Genomic DNA, 16790 nt, shown 5'->3' with positions numbered 1-16790 from the left:
GGTGGAACGATGGATTTAGCCAACCAAATTGAATCAATCATCACAATAATATGAAAACTTTCGCTGGGTTGACGTCAGAGTCAATTTGGTTGTGCTATAAAACTGGTGCAATAATGCATTTTGTTTCCATTATTTAATGCAGCACTAGACCAGTAGAAAGTAGAAACTACTTGAATTTCTGGTATATATATACTACAACTCTACAAAACAACAACGCTTTTGGCATGTGCACCCATTTGATCTTTTTAGGTGCAGGTTGCCAAGAGTTTACCCGTGAACAACTGATCTCATTGTCTTCTGTCTGACATTTCATGTGTAATGAACGTGTAACATCTAATAGTGACTTGGAATATACTGTAATACTTTTTTTATAATATATCAATATGTTTTTTTTTTCTTTATTTACATGTCAATGGTCTCATCCGTTTGTTCTCTTATCACTTTTTTATTTTTTTATTATATATGTCATTGTACAGAAATTATATAAATATAGTTTTCACTTTTCACTTTTCACTTTTTATATTTTTTATTATATATGTCATCATACAAAAATTATATAAAATTAGAGGGAGCACTAAATATTGATGATTACACAAGTCACTGGAATCTTCAAAGTAGATTCCTTTCGTTTATCTCTAGCAGTCAGGATTTGTTACTATGCAAATAATTGCACCTTTTTTATTATGGCCATTACATCAAAACCAATCTGAGTATATCCCTTAATTTTTTAAATGTTAATTTTCTTTCTTTTCGTCTGAATTTGATGGAGTCGTACGCTAAAAACTGCCACCGCTTAAGGAAAAGACAAAGATTGAAAATGAAATATAATTGAAAAACAAATTAATTATAAAAAAATGGAAAAATGTATATGAATCAAAGATTAACATGAATTCTTGAGATGTTGCAGTGGACTGTCCGTCCAATAATTTTTGACTTTGCCAGCACTGCCGTGGACATCCTATCTTCCTAATGAGACTGATTGGACTTTGTCCCTTGTGCCACATGGCAATTGGCATTATTCACCTAACCTTTTTATGTAGGAAATGCCATTATATTTTCTAAGGCTGCCAAAACATAAATGATTCAGCATCATACATTTTATCGAATTATTGTTTTCTTACTAGAAGCTTCGTATATATATATATATATATATATATATATATATATATATATATATATATTAATTTCTTTAAACGTGTATAGGTGTATTTCATCTTTCCATGATCTCTAATCTCCGCGTATCCTTCAAATGATAGCCTTATCTTTGGTACCTATTCACCAACGTGGATGTGTCCCTCTTCATTAATTTGTCTATCTTGTCGACTCTGTATTTTTATTTGTTGTTTTGGGGCTACAAGTTGTTCAGTTCTTTGAATGTTTAACGGTAGTAATTGAGGCATACTTATCTTTGGCATTTGTCTTTATTAATTAGATATGATATGTATGGTAGAAATTATTAAATTAACTTCAAATTATCAATAAGTTTTCAGGTTGAATTTCTTGGTAAAAAGCTATTTAATAGTATAAGTTTGATTTTGACCTGCATTAATGTAAAAAAAATATTATTCTTAAATATATTTTTGAATAATATTTTTAATTCATTTTTTTATATCTTATTACATATCAACAATCTAGTAAAAAGGATTAGTTTCCTACAGAGCAATGCATTAGTCAGAAGATTCAAATCTTGTATTTAATGTATTACAATATTTTATAAGGATATTTATTACTCATCAAGAAAATGTATAATAATATTTCAAATTGAGCTGTCTCCAAAAAGATATTTATGAAAGAGGGTCAGAAATAAAAGAGGCGTTACTAACATTTCTCTTATAGGAAAAAAATCATTACCTTACTCATCTTATTTTAAACAATTTTTTTTCTCTGTTAATAATGATAAATTTATAGAAAAGTGGATTACAAATTGAGTTTGTCTTGATATAAATAGATCTACCCCCTTCTCTTCCTCTTCATATATGTAATAGAAGGTGTCAAAGGATTTCAACTTTAGGCTCCATCTAAAAAAAATGGCTGGTTTGGCTAGCAATCTTCCTCTAATTGTTATGATAGGTCTGCAAATTCATTATGCAGCACTTGCCATATTCACAAGAGCCGCTCTCTTAGATGGGTTGAGTACAACGGTGTTTGTAGTATACAGGCAAGGCATAGCCACTTTGGCTTTGGCGCCTATATTTTTCTCTCCTAAGAGGTAATAATTAAACCACTTTCTCCTCTTTTTATAGCTTAGTCTCATCTTCTTTCACTAACTCACATATACATGCTTACTTTTGATAACAGGAGACAATCAGTGAAAGATTCTTTGGGATTCAGGAGCTTCTTTTTGATGTTTGTGACCGCTCTTGTTGGGTACACTACTCTGCCAAACTCACTTGTAACATGCTGTTGAATTTATACCAAAGAGAAAATTTTAAAACTTACCCTTAATTTTTTTTATTTTTTCCTTGCAGAGTCACGGCAAATCAGAATGCATACTTCAAAGGATTATTTTATGCATCTTCTACTGCAGCTACCGCTATGAGTAATCTGATACCGGCATTAACGTTTGTAATTGCAGCAATTGCGGGGTAATGACTCTAAGGATATACATGCAATTACAAAGTACGACAAGAAAAAAAGGATTCAAAACATAATTACTTAAGCTAAAATAGAATATAATTAATTAACAGTATAAAAATAAATCATATTCTTTTGCTGATACGCGTTTCCTTAAAATTTAATGAGTCAGATTTGAGAAAGTTGACATAAGCTTAAGAAGCACGGCCAAGATATTAGGGACAGTTTGTTGCGTGGCTGGAGCCTTAACCATGGCATTGGTCAAAGGACAGAAGCTGTTACACACGGAGTTCCTTCCTTCTATACATCTCACCGGCAGTCAAGGTGATGATTGGCTGCTGGGTTGCCTATTGCTCTTAGCAAGCAGTGTTTTTTGGTCATGTTGGATGATCCTGCAGGTAAATAAAAGCCGATTTATTTTCTCATCCTTCCTTTGATACAATCGATGAATAGAAAATTTATTATGTCATATGAAATTATCACATAATTATAATTCAAACAAATATCTAATGACCAACAACAAGTGGTTGATCTGAATGGATCTAATTTAATTTTTAAGTAAAATATTAATTCAAATTTTATAAATCAAAAAATTATGATTGAAAAAAAAAACTCTACATACTCGATAAGATTCTCTGATTTGCAAAGCATCATGAGTGGTGATCCAAAAAATAAAACTAATCTCTAATGATCCTAAGTAGTAGGGTAACTTTCTCGGACTACTAAATAATTTTATTTTATTTTTTTTGGTAAAGCTGGAGTACAAGATTATCACTTTCCATAAAAAGTAGAATATTCTAGGATGATTCCTTTCTCCATGAGTGGATCTGACACAAGTTCAACTCAACAGGTACCAATCACTTCGTGCTGCCCAGACCATTTATTATCAACCTTTTGGATGTGTCTGTTTTCAACAATACAGGCTGCCCTATTTGCCCTGCTTTCAGAGTCGGATCTTCAAGCATGGATTTTGCAATCACCTTTACAGATTTCATGTTCTTTATATGCAGTAAGTTCCAAGCCACTCGGCAAAAGTTCAATTAGTAATCATTTGTTGTGTAGTACAATACCGACACTGTTAATTAGCAACTTGTATTATTGTTATTCTTATTATTAATTTTATGAAATAGGGAATCGGAATAGCGGTTAGCTTCTTCATTCAATCCTGGTGCATCTCAGAAAGAGGTCCCCTGTACTGTGCAATGTTCAACCCTTTGGCAACAGTCATCACTGCTTTGATAAGTGCAACTTTCCTAGAGGAAGAGGTGTACGTTGGAAGGTAATTAATACACTATTAGTATTATTTTTCTACGTACCTTTTATCTATTCATGAAGAAACTCAAACATCATTATTATTATTAGTATTATATGTGTGGCCTGATCATAATTCATATGCGTGATTCATTTTCAGTTTGGTAGGGGCTGTTGGAGTTATTGCCGGTTTATATATTGTGCTTTGGGGTAAAGCCAAAGAGTTTGCTGAGATTAAACCAGAGGCACCACAATCATCAAACTTACTAGATGATGAGATAAGTAGTAGGATAGATTTGGAACAACCCCTTCTATCAGAGAAATTGTCTGAACATGCAACAGAAGCAGATAGCAAGGTGTAGCCATGATGATTAAACTAATAGAAGTTTTGGTGAAGTTTTGATCATTTCAGAATTGAAGAAACTGAAACATGGAACAAGTTGCAGCTTAAACAAATTTGGCTTAATTTCTTTCACCAAAATTTCTAACGAATAGAGTGTGAAAATAAATTCAAGCTCATGGCCTGGACTAATGGTAATTATGTAAGAGTGATAATATGTTTTAGGAGAAAAAAAGATATGAATTAAATTTTGTTTCCTTCCATCTCGTTTTCTTACATCCGTTATTCCGATTATGCTGGGATAGGAGTGCTGAGCTCGTATTATTATTTTTTTTCCTGTAAATTGCTTCCCTCATGTTTGTGTTTTATTTTCATCATAGATATTGCAAACCACTTATTCATTTTTAAAATTTAAATAAATATCCTATATGAGAAAATAAATAAAAAATTATGCAACGAAAAATTACACAAGCCCTTGTTAAATTTTCTTCAAGTTTCACATATCTTTTAACGTTTCGATCCACAAGATACACTTTTAAGCGGTGACCATTCTAAGATCTAATGTTAGTGAAGGTAAACTATTTTTAAAAATAAATCTGACACATAAAATGAAAAAGTGATTCAAATACGTAAACATAAGAAGTGTAAAATATAAAATTTTATGAAAAATATTCATGATTTTATTAAAATAAGGAGGTATATTTTGTGTACTCTCATATGAGAATAAGTAATGGAATTCCAACACATAAAATTAGGGGTGCAAAGTATTAAATTTTAAGAAAATAAATGTAAATTTATTAAAATAAGAGAATGCATTTGCTCACCCTCAAATAGTTTAAGTTTGTCCCTTCTCTTAAAGAGAGAAAAATATAACTAAGTTTTAGACTAATCAACCTAGATGAACGAAGCTAGCGAAATATCTCAAAATCTCACCAGAGAACAAAAGACTCTACTTACTATGGTTAAAAAAATCCTTTTAATGTTTAAAGAATATTTTTAAAATGAAAAATTATAAAACAAATTCAATAAACTCTATTATTATTTAAACTTTATTAAGATCACAAAACTCAAAAGAAATTCGTTGAATTCAAAATAAGAACCATCTTCATTAAAAGGAAGAAAAAAATCATCGGGATACAATTTCATTTGAAATGAATACAAATTTTGGCAATAGGAATGAGTCAATAAAATAATCATTGGTACAAGAATAAAAGAATGCAGATTTAAATCTCTTAACTCCTATTTGTATTCCATCTTTGTCAAAGTGACATGTCAAAATTTGATTGGTGGCATAAAGGATGGGACACAAATATGAAACAAGAGATTTGAATCCAAAGAATGCTTAAGACACAATACAAGAATAGAAGAATGATTAATGCACAATTTTCTTAATAATGTTGTCCTAATTATAAGAAATATATGATTACTTATTTCTTGTTAATTTTTTTTATCCCGAATTAATTATGAGGTCTATCAATGACATAGACTCATTTTTCCATGAAAGATAGTGCATTTATTGAGTTATAAACAAAAACAAGATATACTCTTTAATTGAAAAAATTGTCTTTTAATTTGAAAAAAAAAATCACATCTTAAATCATTTAATGTCATGGGTAATCTTAAAATAAAATTAAAATTTATAACAAATTAACCAATTTAATCACTTTTATTTGATTCTTATAAATAAGACCAGAGGTCATGCTTAATAAGAAAAAACAAGAAAGAAAAAGAAATATAAGTAAACTTAGCTAACTTAGCTATAACTATTATATCCATCAAACGTGTAGATCAACTAGTACAAGAATATTTTAATTTAATTAAATAGTTTTGAGTTCAAGTCCTTGAGTATATGCAAGTACATCAAATACTTTTTAAAAAAAAAACTTTCACACATAATTATCTTATTTGAGTCAAACCACATTATCTCTTACTTGTAAAGGATACCTATAATCTTAAAACACACACACAAATTAACAACTATCAAACTTAAAGTACACCAATGTATCTACCCTCCTTTAAAGGAAAAGTGCATTTCACTTTTATGTGTATGCATGCATCATGACGAGATGGGAGAAATAAAAGAATATAAAGAAGGGAAAATTGATAAATATAATCAATAATATAATTTCTCTGTCACTCTATAATAATAATAATAATAATAATAATAATAATAATAATAATAATAATAATGCATGTAGTGAGAGTGGTTCATGATATTGCAAATAACTTATTTATTTTTAAGAAAATTCAAATATATTTTTGATCTCTAATGAATGTCTAAATTTTGTTATCGGTCTTTAATAATAATAAATTATTGTTACGTCCTGATAAATTTAAAGTTTTAATTTTTTTTCTAAATTTATTTAAAATAAAATTACGTAAATGTAAAAAAAAAAACATATATACACATAAAGCTATGATACTTAAAGTCAAGACAAGTTCTATAGTACACCAATGTATCTGCCCTTGTTTCAAGGAAAAGTGCATTTCACTTTTATGTGTAAGCACAAATTATGATAAGGTTTAGGAAATAAAAGAATATGTAAAAAACAAAATTTATAATAATAATAATAATATAGTGAGAGTGGTTCATTATATTGTAAACCAATGGATCAATTTTTTTTCCTTTAATGAAGATGGTTCTCATCTATTCAATGAACCTCTTTTATAATATTGGGAATCTTGACAAATTTTAATTAATTAATGAAGAATCTGATAACAATTATATGTTATATTCAAATATCTTGAATAGAAATGTGTTTTTCAATGACTATTTTACTTCTACGAGAATGAAGTAAAGCAATTCAAACTCAACCATAACAATGACATTTATCATTAAACACATGGATCGATTAGATCGATAAACTCTAACAAAGATACTTTAGTTTAATTATTATTTTTTATTTTTGGTTTAAATTCTGAGTATACACTACCTTAAATACTTGATAAAAAAAATTTGTTATGCACATATAATAATCTTACTCAGTTCAATTAGGATTATCTCATTCATAAAAGATATTTATAGTTTATAAACACACAAAAATAAGATGAAGAAAACAATGATACTCGGAATTAACACAAGTTCTATATCACATGTAATCTCCCTCGTTTCTTCATTCCTGATTTGAAATGAATAAAAATCTAAACAATAGGAACGCGTGAATAAAATAAGCACTAATACAAGAATAAAAGAATTATTAGTGAATATATCCTTTGTAAATGATGCTTAGTAAGAGAGAGAGAGAAAAAAAAAAGAAATGTAAGTTATAATAATTGATATAATGTAATATAATAAAAAGAAAAAGATATATAAAGAGAACTAATACAAGTTAATGTAGTGTTTAGAATAAAATGATATCCACCAATCACTATTTTACAAGAATAGAAGAAAGTCATCTCAACCATAATGAGACTTATAAGTTATCATTGACCATGTGGGTCAATTAATTTTTTTATATAGACACGCGGGTCACTAGTGAAGTATGTTTTAGTTTACTTAATAATTTTGAGTTTGAATATTAGATATGCTAGTGTTTCATATGCTTGAAATAAAATGTTTGTTGTGCATAGTAATTTTATTCAATTTTGAACAGAATTATTTCTCATCCAGGAAGGATAGCTATAATTTGGAAGGTTTACACGTGGAAATCAAATGTAAGTATTAGAAAGTTTATAATAATTTGTGTATTCAGTTTAATCAATTGAAATAAATTTTCTTAGTTACTATTTAATTAAATTTAATTATGCAACTCTTGCAAAATTGGTTTTCTTAGAAAAACAAATTATTCGTAAAGATCACGTTCAACTAATTTCATATGACTAAAAAAAAAGCACATCACTATTCAGACACATCGTGTCGTCGTGCTGTCTTGCCCCCACTGATTAAATAGAAAGAGACATACAGGGAAAAAATGAGGGTCAAAATAGTGTATAGGTACATAAATATTATTGTACCTATAAGAGGGAAAAGGGGAAGGGAAATAAACTTCAATAAAGTTGTGTGTATCCTCCACGTCACGTGACGAAAATGCAGAAAAATGCTTACACTAATCTAATTTCACTCATCACTGTGTGGAAATAATCTCCTAAAAGGTTTTCTTATCCACAAGACAACCAATGAGCTCATGCCATCAAAAGATTAAAAACTGATAAAGGCAGAGGCTTTCTCTACCAACACACACCTTCAATCACGGGGAAAAAAGAAACACAGAGGGAATGTTCAACAGTGGATATGGAATCCAAGGGCAGCCACAACTCATGTCCCATTCATCCATAATTTTAACGGTTAACACAAAAATCTGAAATTTTTGGACCATCAATTACTTAGAGCTGAATTATTGTTCAGCACTGGACAGTATAAGGCGGCGTTGGAATTGGAATAGAAGGAAATGCAGTGTGTCCAAGAGTAATATCTGTGGCAAATAAATATGCAGTGAGAAATAGTACGAGGTGTGTGATGACACTCACAATATAATGGTCAATGGATAACTATAAATGGGGTGAAAGACGGAAATGAGGTCATTTAAAAAAATGATTAAATAAGAATAAAATTTAAATTAATATTTGGAAACAATAAGGGGTAAGATAATCCATCACTTCTTAATTAAAAATCATAAATTGTGTTATGATTTTATTTATTTATTGAAGATGTAAAAAATTTATGGCTTTGATTTTTAATTTTTTTTACATGACTTTAAAGTTGTAAGAGAGTTTTTTTTTAAGTCATAAATTATTTATGACTTTAAAGTCATAAATAGTTTTTATTTTAATTATTTAATTAATATATATATTTTAGTTTTATTTAATATTTTTATATTATTTAATTTTATATTTTCTATATTTTTTTACTAATACTAAGGATTGTTATTTATTTTATAAATTAGAAAAATAATATAAAAGACTTAAATTTTAATATTTTTATTTAAATTTAAGTCTTTTATTATTATTTTTCTAATTTAAAAAATAAATAATAATTCTTAACATTAATAAAAAAATATAAAAATATATTAAATAAAAAAATATAAAAAATATTAAATAAAATAATATATTAAATAAAAAGAAAAAAGAAAACATACATTAATTAAATAATTAAAATAAAAAACTGTTTACTACTAAAAAAAACTTCCTTTAAAGTAAAAATTAAAGTCATAAAGTGTATACGATTTCAATGAAAAAAGAAAAAAAATATTTATAACTTTTAATTTAAAAGTTATAGGTTATCCTATTACTTATCTCTTAAATATTAATTTAAATTTTACCAATATTTAATAAACTTTTTAAAAAACTACCCCATTTCCATTGTCCCCTGTAGATGGACCCCAGCCCTATTTTATTTAGCATTGGAAAAGAGAAATGACGAAAAATGACATGAAGAGAAGAGAAAAACCATAAATATAAATAGTGCATTATATTTGTAGATATTTATATATCATCACTTTAACATAAATTTAAGTTAGAGTAAATTATATTGACATTTTGTGATATTTCGTAAGATTGTAAGATTTTTTTTATTTGTTTTATTGTTTGCAGTAACTTTCTTTAGAAGAGTGTTTGTGTAATCATTAAAGGAGTAGTGTAATGTATAAGGGAGGTTAGTGTTGTATTTTTTAAATAATTAACAAAGTTAGTGTAAATAGGAGAGTTCTCAATGAAGAAAAAAAAGAATTTTGTACAAATCTCACATAATATTAAGAATCTAAGCATAATTTTTTAATTAATAATGTAGATTAGAAAACAGAAAATAATTAATCTATTAACTCAACGGAGAAGAAGAAACAAAAAAAAAACTATTAATTTGAACATGAATGACATGAGAGAAATGAAAGATGAAATATAAAATATATAAATACATAATAGTAACTAGACTGGAATGTAAATAAGTCAAATTATTTTTCAACTATTAAGTCTTGATTTGTGAATTATTTATTTAAATTCGTTTGTTTAATTAGATAAATAAATTGAAATTTGAGATTATGTTTAATTATTTAAATGAGTGGACCCAAGTTTTAGAAACTTAACATTAAGGATATGTGAATAAGTCGTTTGTTTATATATATATATATATATATTACATAAATGGTATTTTTTATGAAAATAATTTTGCCTCTTAGAAAATCGTTAAATTAATTATTTAGTATATTTTTTAAATTTTACTTATCACATGTTAAATTCATTTTACTATCAGTAGATAATTATCTAGTATTAAAATAATTATTAAATATTTTTTTGATAAAGTTGAAAACACATTAAGAAAAATTTCATAAAAAGCAAATTATTAAGTTATAAAAAAAAAGTAAAAAGTCAAACTCAAACTTAATATTTCTTAGCAAGTCAAATCCAAATTTTCTATTAGATTTGATTAAATAAATGAGTTAAAATTGAGTTCAATTTTTTTTCACAAATAAAGTCTGATGAGCTTTACTTAACTTTGACTCATTTACGTCCTCAAGAGTAATTAGCTGCGTTAACACAAACTCATCAAGGTTATTTTAATGATGAAGAGGAGTTAGGACCATTTCATTACAAGTCAAATGTTGATGAGGAAATGGGCCTTGATTGTGGCGGCCCAGATGTGTTTCTCATTTTGATGATGGATTGCAAACTTGAAAGAGTATGAAATCCCACTTTTCCATATGTGATTCCTCATTCATTCACAAAAAAAAACTGGAAACATGATAGGTTAGTAAAGTTTGCTATACAATCAAAATAAATGTACTGGTTAGAGGATTATCCCCACCAGATTGCAAAAGCTATTTGTTTTTATGTACAGAATTGAAATTTACCTTAATAATACATCCAAGTTTCTATTCAATTTTTTTCTTATCCGTATGAAGTCTTAAATTTTGATTTGATTGTTGTTAGCTAGCTATTGTAGCAAAAAAGAAATAAAACTATTGTACTCATTTATTCGATAAAGCTGGATAGATTAAGTACAATTTATCACCAAACACGTGGTGCAGTCACAGATCATATTTGCATTTCAATTTCTCTGGTCCATTTATGTGTATAACAATTTTAAAAAAATTAAAATATTTTTTTGCTAATTATTCTACTTTTTCTATGTGATAAATATTAATTACACTTATTTTCCTTATAAAATAGAAAGAAGATTTACAAAAGAATACATTTCTTTTACGTGTAAAGCAAAAACATAATACACGGAAGATTAAGAACACACACCCGCTGAAGAAAAAAAAAAGGAAAAATAGAAAAAGAACACACCGTTTAATCTATATCTTCCTTTACCAGTTACCACACTGGTTATTTTTTACTCATTTGAAGATCTATTAGTGGAATAGTTTTAAATTGTTTTACAATATTTTCTTAATATTCATTAAAAATTAAATATTTTTTATTTTAAAAATACAACAGAAATTTAATACCATTTATTAAATAAATATTTAAACTTTACTTAGAATTATTTATTACTTTCATAGATAAAGGGTAAAATTATAATTGTTAGTTAAAATAATAATTATACTTATAATTAAATAAATATATTTATTAAAAAATTCAACATAATCTCTCTCTCTCTCTCTATATATATATATAAAAATTAAAATAGCTATTTTTTTTCTTCAAGGAGTGAGTTTTAAAGGATTTTTCTTGACAATTTATTTATTTTTAATGTATCCTTTCATTTTTATTTTTAAATTAAATTTTAAATATAAGAAAAAATATAATTTATTCCACCAAAATTAGTAATTTTTGACAAATTTCAGTCGATTACAAAAAGTGTTGAAAAGAGTGAAATAGAGACTATTAGATACATTCGTCTATTAGCAAATTCTCGTCAAAGAATGAAAAAATAAACCATAATAATAAGAAAATTTATTTCTCACTCAACTCAAGTCTAGTAGACCAAGCATGCTATTAGTCTTATCTATCATTAATTTTTTTTATCCAAATACTTTATGATAGAATTAAAATATAAAATAATTGTAAAATTTAGAAAAAATGAAAACTTAAATAAACATTAACAAAATTATAAGATATGAAATTAGGATTTTGAATGAAGAAATTTTGAGATTTTTTATTTTATTTTGAGTTGATATTTTGGTTAATGATTTTTAATTAAAAACAATTTAATCTATTCAATCTATAAAAAAAATAAGTAGAAAACAAAAACTTACAAGTCTTAGATAAATAAATAAAAAGAACGAGAGACCGAATTTCTACAATTTTAAAAAAGAAAAGAAAAACTTCATTAGTTTAAAAAACTTATAAAATTCGAATGCAGTATAAATTAATGGGATTTAAACTAAACAAAATTCTCTTAGACCGTCAATGATGTGGGGTGATTATTCAGCACCGGACAAAATACTAAGATAATGTTTGGTTTGACTGTTTTTTGTTTTCATTTTTTTACTAAAATGATGTTTGGTTTGACTGTTTTTTTTTTTTCATTTTCAAAAAATAAAAACAGAAAATAGAAATGCAAACCAAACACACCCTACGATTTCGATTGAAGAAATTTATAGAGGGTAGACGTTGAATTCGAAGGGAATGCAGTGTGTCCAGAAGTAATATTTACGTATAGATGATACTAGGAAACTGCTATATAAAATTGAGCAATTTAGATAACAGACTGTCTACTGAAAACAGCTCATACACATAAAGCCCATAAAAAAATAAAAAATAAAAATCCACCATATAAACCAGATTGTCTAGCAAACTCATCTACACACTAGTAATAATACTGAGTAATCTTAGCTAACGAGAATAACCCTTCCAATTTTCCCTCCTATTGTTCCTGAATGCACAGCACCCTATGGAGTAGACAATAATGAGGAAGACAAGGAATACGATGTTAACAACAGCCACCCTCTTCCAATCAGTCTTGAGGTTTTGCAGTAAGCCAGCCTTGCATGATTGGCAATTGAAGCACAGAACTGTTGGATCGTTATTCCAAGCATCACAATCTGGGTTGCTCTGATTAGTCACATTTGTGGGCTTCGTCCATGTCGTTGGATTCACATAGCTAAACTGGCATTCTTCTGCAGGTTTACAGCATCCAGACTGCACAAAACATCCAACAAATTAATGCAAAATCCACAAGGTGTCCAAAATTAAGCATAACATATTGTGTGTCACAATGAAATTCAATCCATTAAGTAAAGCAGTCACAATAATTTGCACTTATTATGATTAAACAAATAAATCCTGTACATTGTATAACAGTATATCAATACTATCGTGTAAGAACATCCTAGTAATATATGAATCATTCATAATTTTATACATTCATCAATATCTCTCTATTTCTCTTCTTATTTTTCTTCTTTTTTTACTCTTTCTAGTTGTTAAAGGTATTAAATAGTATACTGGATATTCATGAAACATTTTCCTTAAGAATATCTCATTTTGGACAATTCTTATGTCCTTTAAGGCAAATATTTTCCTTCACCAATAAAATTTTGACCATGTGATGCCACCAACTAGGTGGATCCCACTGTTAGACCCAAATAAATTCAAGGGTGGATGCTCTTGGTGGAAGAATGGGCACATAAAAACTTCACTTTTAAGTTGTATCATTCACACCTTAGAGCATCTTCTTGGGTTTTTATGCAAGTAACTTAATTCATGTCGCGTCCATCTTAAACAGGTTAATGAATTTTCTCTCTAATAAAAATTTCTATTAACTAACTCAATTGTTTCTCTCTCCTATATTTAATAGGAAATTAAGTAAATCATGAGTCAAAATTGTTGATATAAACAACTTTTTCTTAAAGAGACTCAAAATCGCACATATCAAAATAATAATTTTTTTGGTTAAGTTCATTAATTAATTGATTCTCATTATAGATGATCTTAAAATAACAAGAGAAGTGCACGCTAAATCATGCAGGTTTTTAAGAGAAAAATGTAAAAAGTACGCAACTTTTAGCCCAGGCAGCAGCACTAGCATCGTTCAGTCCTATTAAAAAATTACTAGTAAATACAAGAATGCTAAAAAGTCCGACAAAAAATACATTGGGAATAAAAAGTAAAAGATCACAGCCTTTTCAGATGGAAGCCTATCCCAGTTTAAAAGACCTCCCTTTCAAAAAGCACCAGCCTTGACTACTCTACTACTACTATAAAATACCAGTAGTATCTCACAAAGTTGATCTGACGAAAGTTCACTTTTTTCCAGAAAACAACTCGAATTGAAACTCGCGTTCGAGAGAAAGGAGACAAAAAAACTTAAAGGGGGTGGGCCAAAGGGCACATATACCATCATCATAACCGTTCTTCAATTTCAAGCAAAAACATAAATTCAACCGAAAGCTTATGGTCTAATAAGACAACCAAATTTCAAGAAACAAAAGCTACTTGCAAATATTTTTATTTTTATTTTTATTGTCCTTGTTCAATTAAAATTAAAATTCTCAAACAAGGAAGCTGAAACTTCAATTTTAATTGAAAAAACCCTCAATATACACCTCAACAACCAAAAGTTTATGATCTAATGATTAAAGCAACCAAATTTTCAAGATACGAATTCTGAACAATTTCTTTAGTTGTTTTTTATAACCATTTAATTAGAATTGAAGTTTTATATGTAACTTATACTCACTTTTAATGAGGAGTAAAACATTAAATCTCCAATTCCTAGCCAACAATATTTTTTTTTCTAAAAAAGAAAACCCTAAACTATGATTAAGTTTTTTTCATTGTGAAGCAACCCCACAAGGAAAAAGTAAACAAAACAGGATATCGATCGAAAACCAGATCGTCCACGAACAAGCTCAAATTTTGACAACAACCCAGAAAAGGAATCAAGTCAAACAAAGGAAAATTAAGAAGAAAGAAAGAAACCTGAAGCGCGGACAGGTTTTCGGAGTAAAACTCAGTAACGGTGTCGTTTAGAAACTTGGATTGAAACTCAGTGCAGACTTTCCCAGATTGCAAGCAACTCCTGATCCTGTTCCACGTCTTAGTGTTGTTAACCCTCTTCTGCAACCAGTTCGAGTAATCCCCAAGCCTATACTCCTTATACCCTCTATTAGACACAACTTCGCCAGCGCCCTTGTTGGTGACAACGAAGGCGAAGATGGTGAAGGCGAAGAGAAGAACGATGAGGACGAACATGACGAGGAGGTAGAGCCAGAGGAGCCACGACACGCGACAGCACGCGCCGACGAGGCCGGCGAGTGAGACGAGCATGAGGAAGACGCCGAGTGCGATCACCGGCTTCTCCAGCCACCGCTCGCACTCGGTGGCGCCCTGCTTGCTCAGCCACACTCCGGCCACCAGGATCGGGATGGAGAGGAGGAAGGTCAGGAAGTTCAGGAGTCCGATCACGTTGTTGCTGAACCGAACCATGATGAACGAATGAATGAGAAAATAATAATGGAGCAAGTGTTTTGAGAAAGAATGATTGTTATATGAGACTGTATCCATATGCGCGTGTATAAATATATAGTTCATATGCGCGTGGTGTTTGTTGTGAGTTGTAACTGTTGACAATATTTTGAGATATTATTGCACACGCCACGGTAACGCGATTTCGCCGTTGGAAGGAAGAAAAGGGTTTCGGGTTAATTTGGTTAAAACGTGTTTTTTTTAAAAAAAAACTAGAATCTGTTCTGGGCTCTTCCTCCGGGGGCTTTCTTAAATTTGGCAAATTCTAAGTAGGAAAAGAATAAAGTTAGTTTCAAAATTTTAAAAAAATAAATATTCCGAACGTGTTTAATTAAAAAAAATATTGTACTATATTGAATAATTAACAGATTTTGTAATTAATTGTACTGTCCATATTTAGGTGTGGATTTTATAATTAGGTTGATTTACCGCTATAATTAGACTGAATTTATTTCTCATAATTAAGTTAATTTGATTTGTATTTATTGGTATTTTTAAACCATGTTATTAGAGTAAGATATTTATTAATATGGTTGATAATTAATTTTTGTCAAAAGAAATTGTTAATCTTCTTTGGTGAGATTTCCTCTTTCAACTTGTGCTTTGGTTACAAAGTTTGATTACTGGATCTGATTTTTTTTATTTATCAGAATTTGTGTTTCGTATCTGATTTCATTTTGGATATGGACTTGCATAGATTGATGGATGAAAGGGGGCAAAAACAATTTTTTTGAGATTAAAAACTAACAGAAATTGTTTTAAATCATTTTAAATATTTAGAAAAGTAATTTTTGGCGACTTATAATAACCAAAAAAATGAACCGCCATTAAATATAATAAAATAATAATAAAATTAATGCCAAGTCATTGTTTAATGGTGATATTTGATCATAGGAACTAAAAACAATTACAGAGTTAAAATTCATCACAGGGACTAAAAGTAAAAATTTGAAAGAGTTATAGGACTTAAAAATATAATTAATTATATATTTTATGCTATTTACGACCACATTTTAAAGATTGATTAACACATGTGAGCAATAAGAAATTAAGGCTTCCTTTTTTTTTTTTTTCAATGGATGACTGTGACAGTAGTTGTCAAAACAAATGGTGATAGCTCCACTGATTTGTGGCAACAGCAGCTGGGGTATTCATCTTAGGTTGTAGAATTGTTCCCTAAGGTTGGTTCTAATAGTAATACTAATTTAATATGTAATTTAGCATATGATGTTTGTCTCAGGGCAAAACAAACAAGAGATTATTAGTGAAAATAAAACAA

General features: G+C 28.5%; 2 protein-coding genes across 2 annotated transcripts; one reads left to right on the top strand and one right to left on the bottom strand.

Annotated features, from left to right (window-relative positions):
* Nucleotides 1-1963: 1963 nt before the first annotated feature.
* LOC114382542 (WAT1-related protein At4g28040-like) lies at nt 1964-4428 on the top strand. Its single transcript, XM_028342040.1, has 7 exons — nt 1964-2209; nt 2299-2367; nt 2469-2585; nt 2747-2972; nt 3425-3583; nt 3705-3853; nt 3986-4428. Exons 1-7 carry the CDS (start codon nt 2028-2030, stop codon nt 4185-4187), a joined length of 1104 nt encoding a protein of 367 aa, XP_028197841.1. The 5' UTR covers nt 1964-2027; the 3' UTR covers nt 4188-4428.
* Nucleotides 4429-12678: 8250 nt separating this feature from the next.
* LOC114382334 (tetraspanin-8-like) lies at nt 12679-15557 on the bottom strand. Its single transcript, XM_028341662.1, has 2 exons — nt 14966-15557; nt 12679-13183 (listed from the first exon to the last, which is right to left on the bottom strand). Exons 1-2 carry the CDS (start codon nt 15548-15550, stop codon nt 12878-12880), a joined length of 891 nt encoding a protein of 296 aa, XP_028197463.1. The 5' UTR covers nt 15551-15557; the 3' UTR covers nt 12679-12877.
* Between the last annotated feature and the right edge of the window lie 1233 nt (nt 15558-16790).

The sequence above is a fragment of the Glycine soja genome, chromosome 13 (genome assembly GCF_004193775.1).
Source record: "Glycine soja cultivar W05 chromosome 13, ASM419377v2, whole genome shotgun sequence".
Taxonomy (NCBI): Eukaryota; Viridiplantae; Streptophyta; class Magnoliopsida; order Fabales; family Fabaceae; genus Glycine; species Glycine soja.
The sequence above is the reverse complement of the archived record's forward strand: the minus strand, read 5'-3'. Positions and strand labels throughout refer to the sequence as shown.

Coding starts and splice junctions, on each gene's coding strand:
- LOC114382542 (XM_028342040.1), top strand. CDS start 2,028: ATGGCTGGTTTGGCTAGCAATCTTCCTCTAATTGTTATGATAGGTCTG. Junction 2,973..3,424: donor CATGTTGGATGATCCTGCAG/GTAAATAAAAGC, acceptor TCAACTCAACAG/GTACCAATCACTTCGTGCTG. Junction 3,584..3,704: donor TTTCATGTTCTTTATATGCA/GTAAGTTCCAAG, acceptor TTTATGAAATAG/GGAATCGGAATAGCGGTTAG.
- LOC114382334 (XM_028341662.1), bottom strand. CDS start 15,550: ATGGATACAGTCTCATATAACAATCATTCTTTCTCAAAACACTTGCTC. Junction 13,184..14,965: donor AAAACCTGTCCGCGCTTCAG/GTTTCTTTCTTT, acceptor TGTTTTGTGCAG/TCTGGATGCTGTAAACCTGC.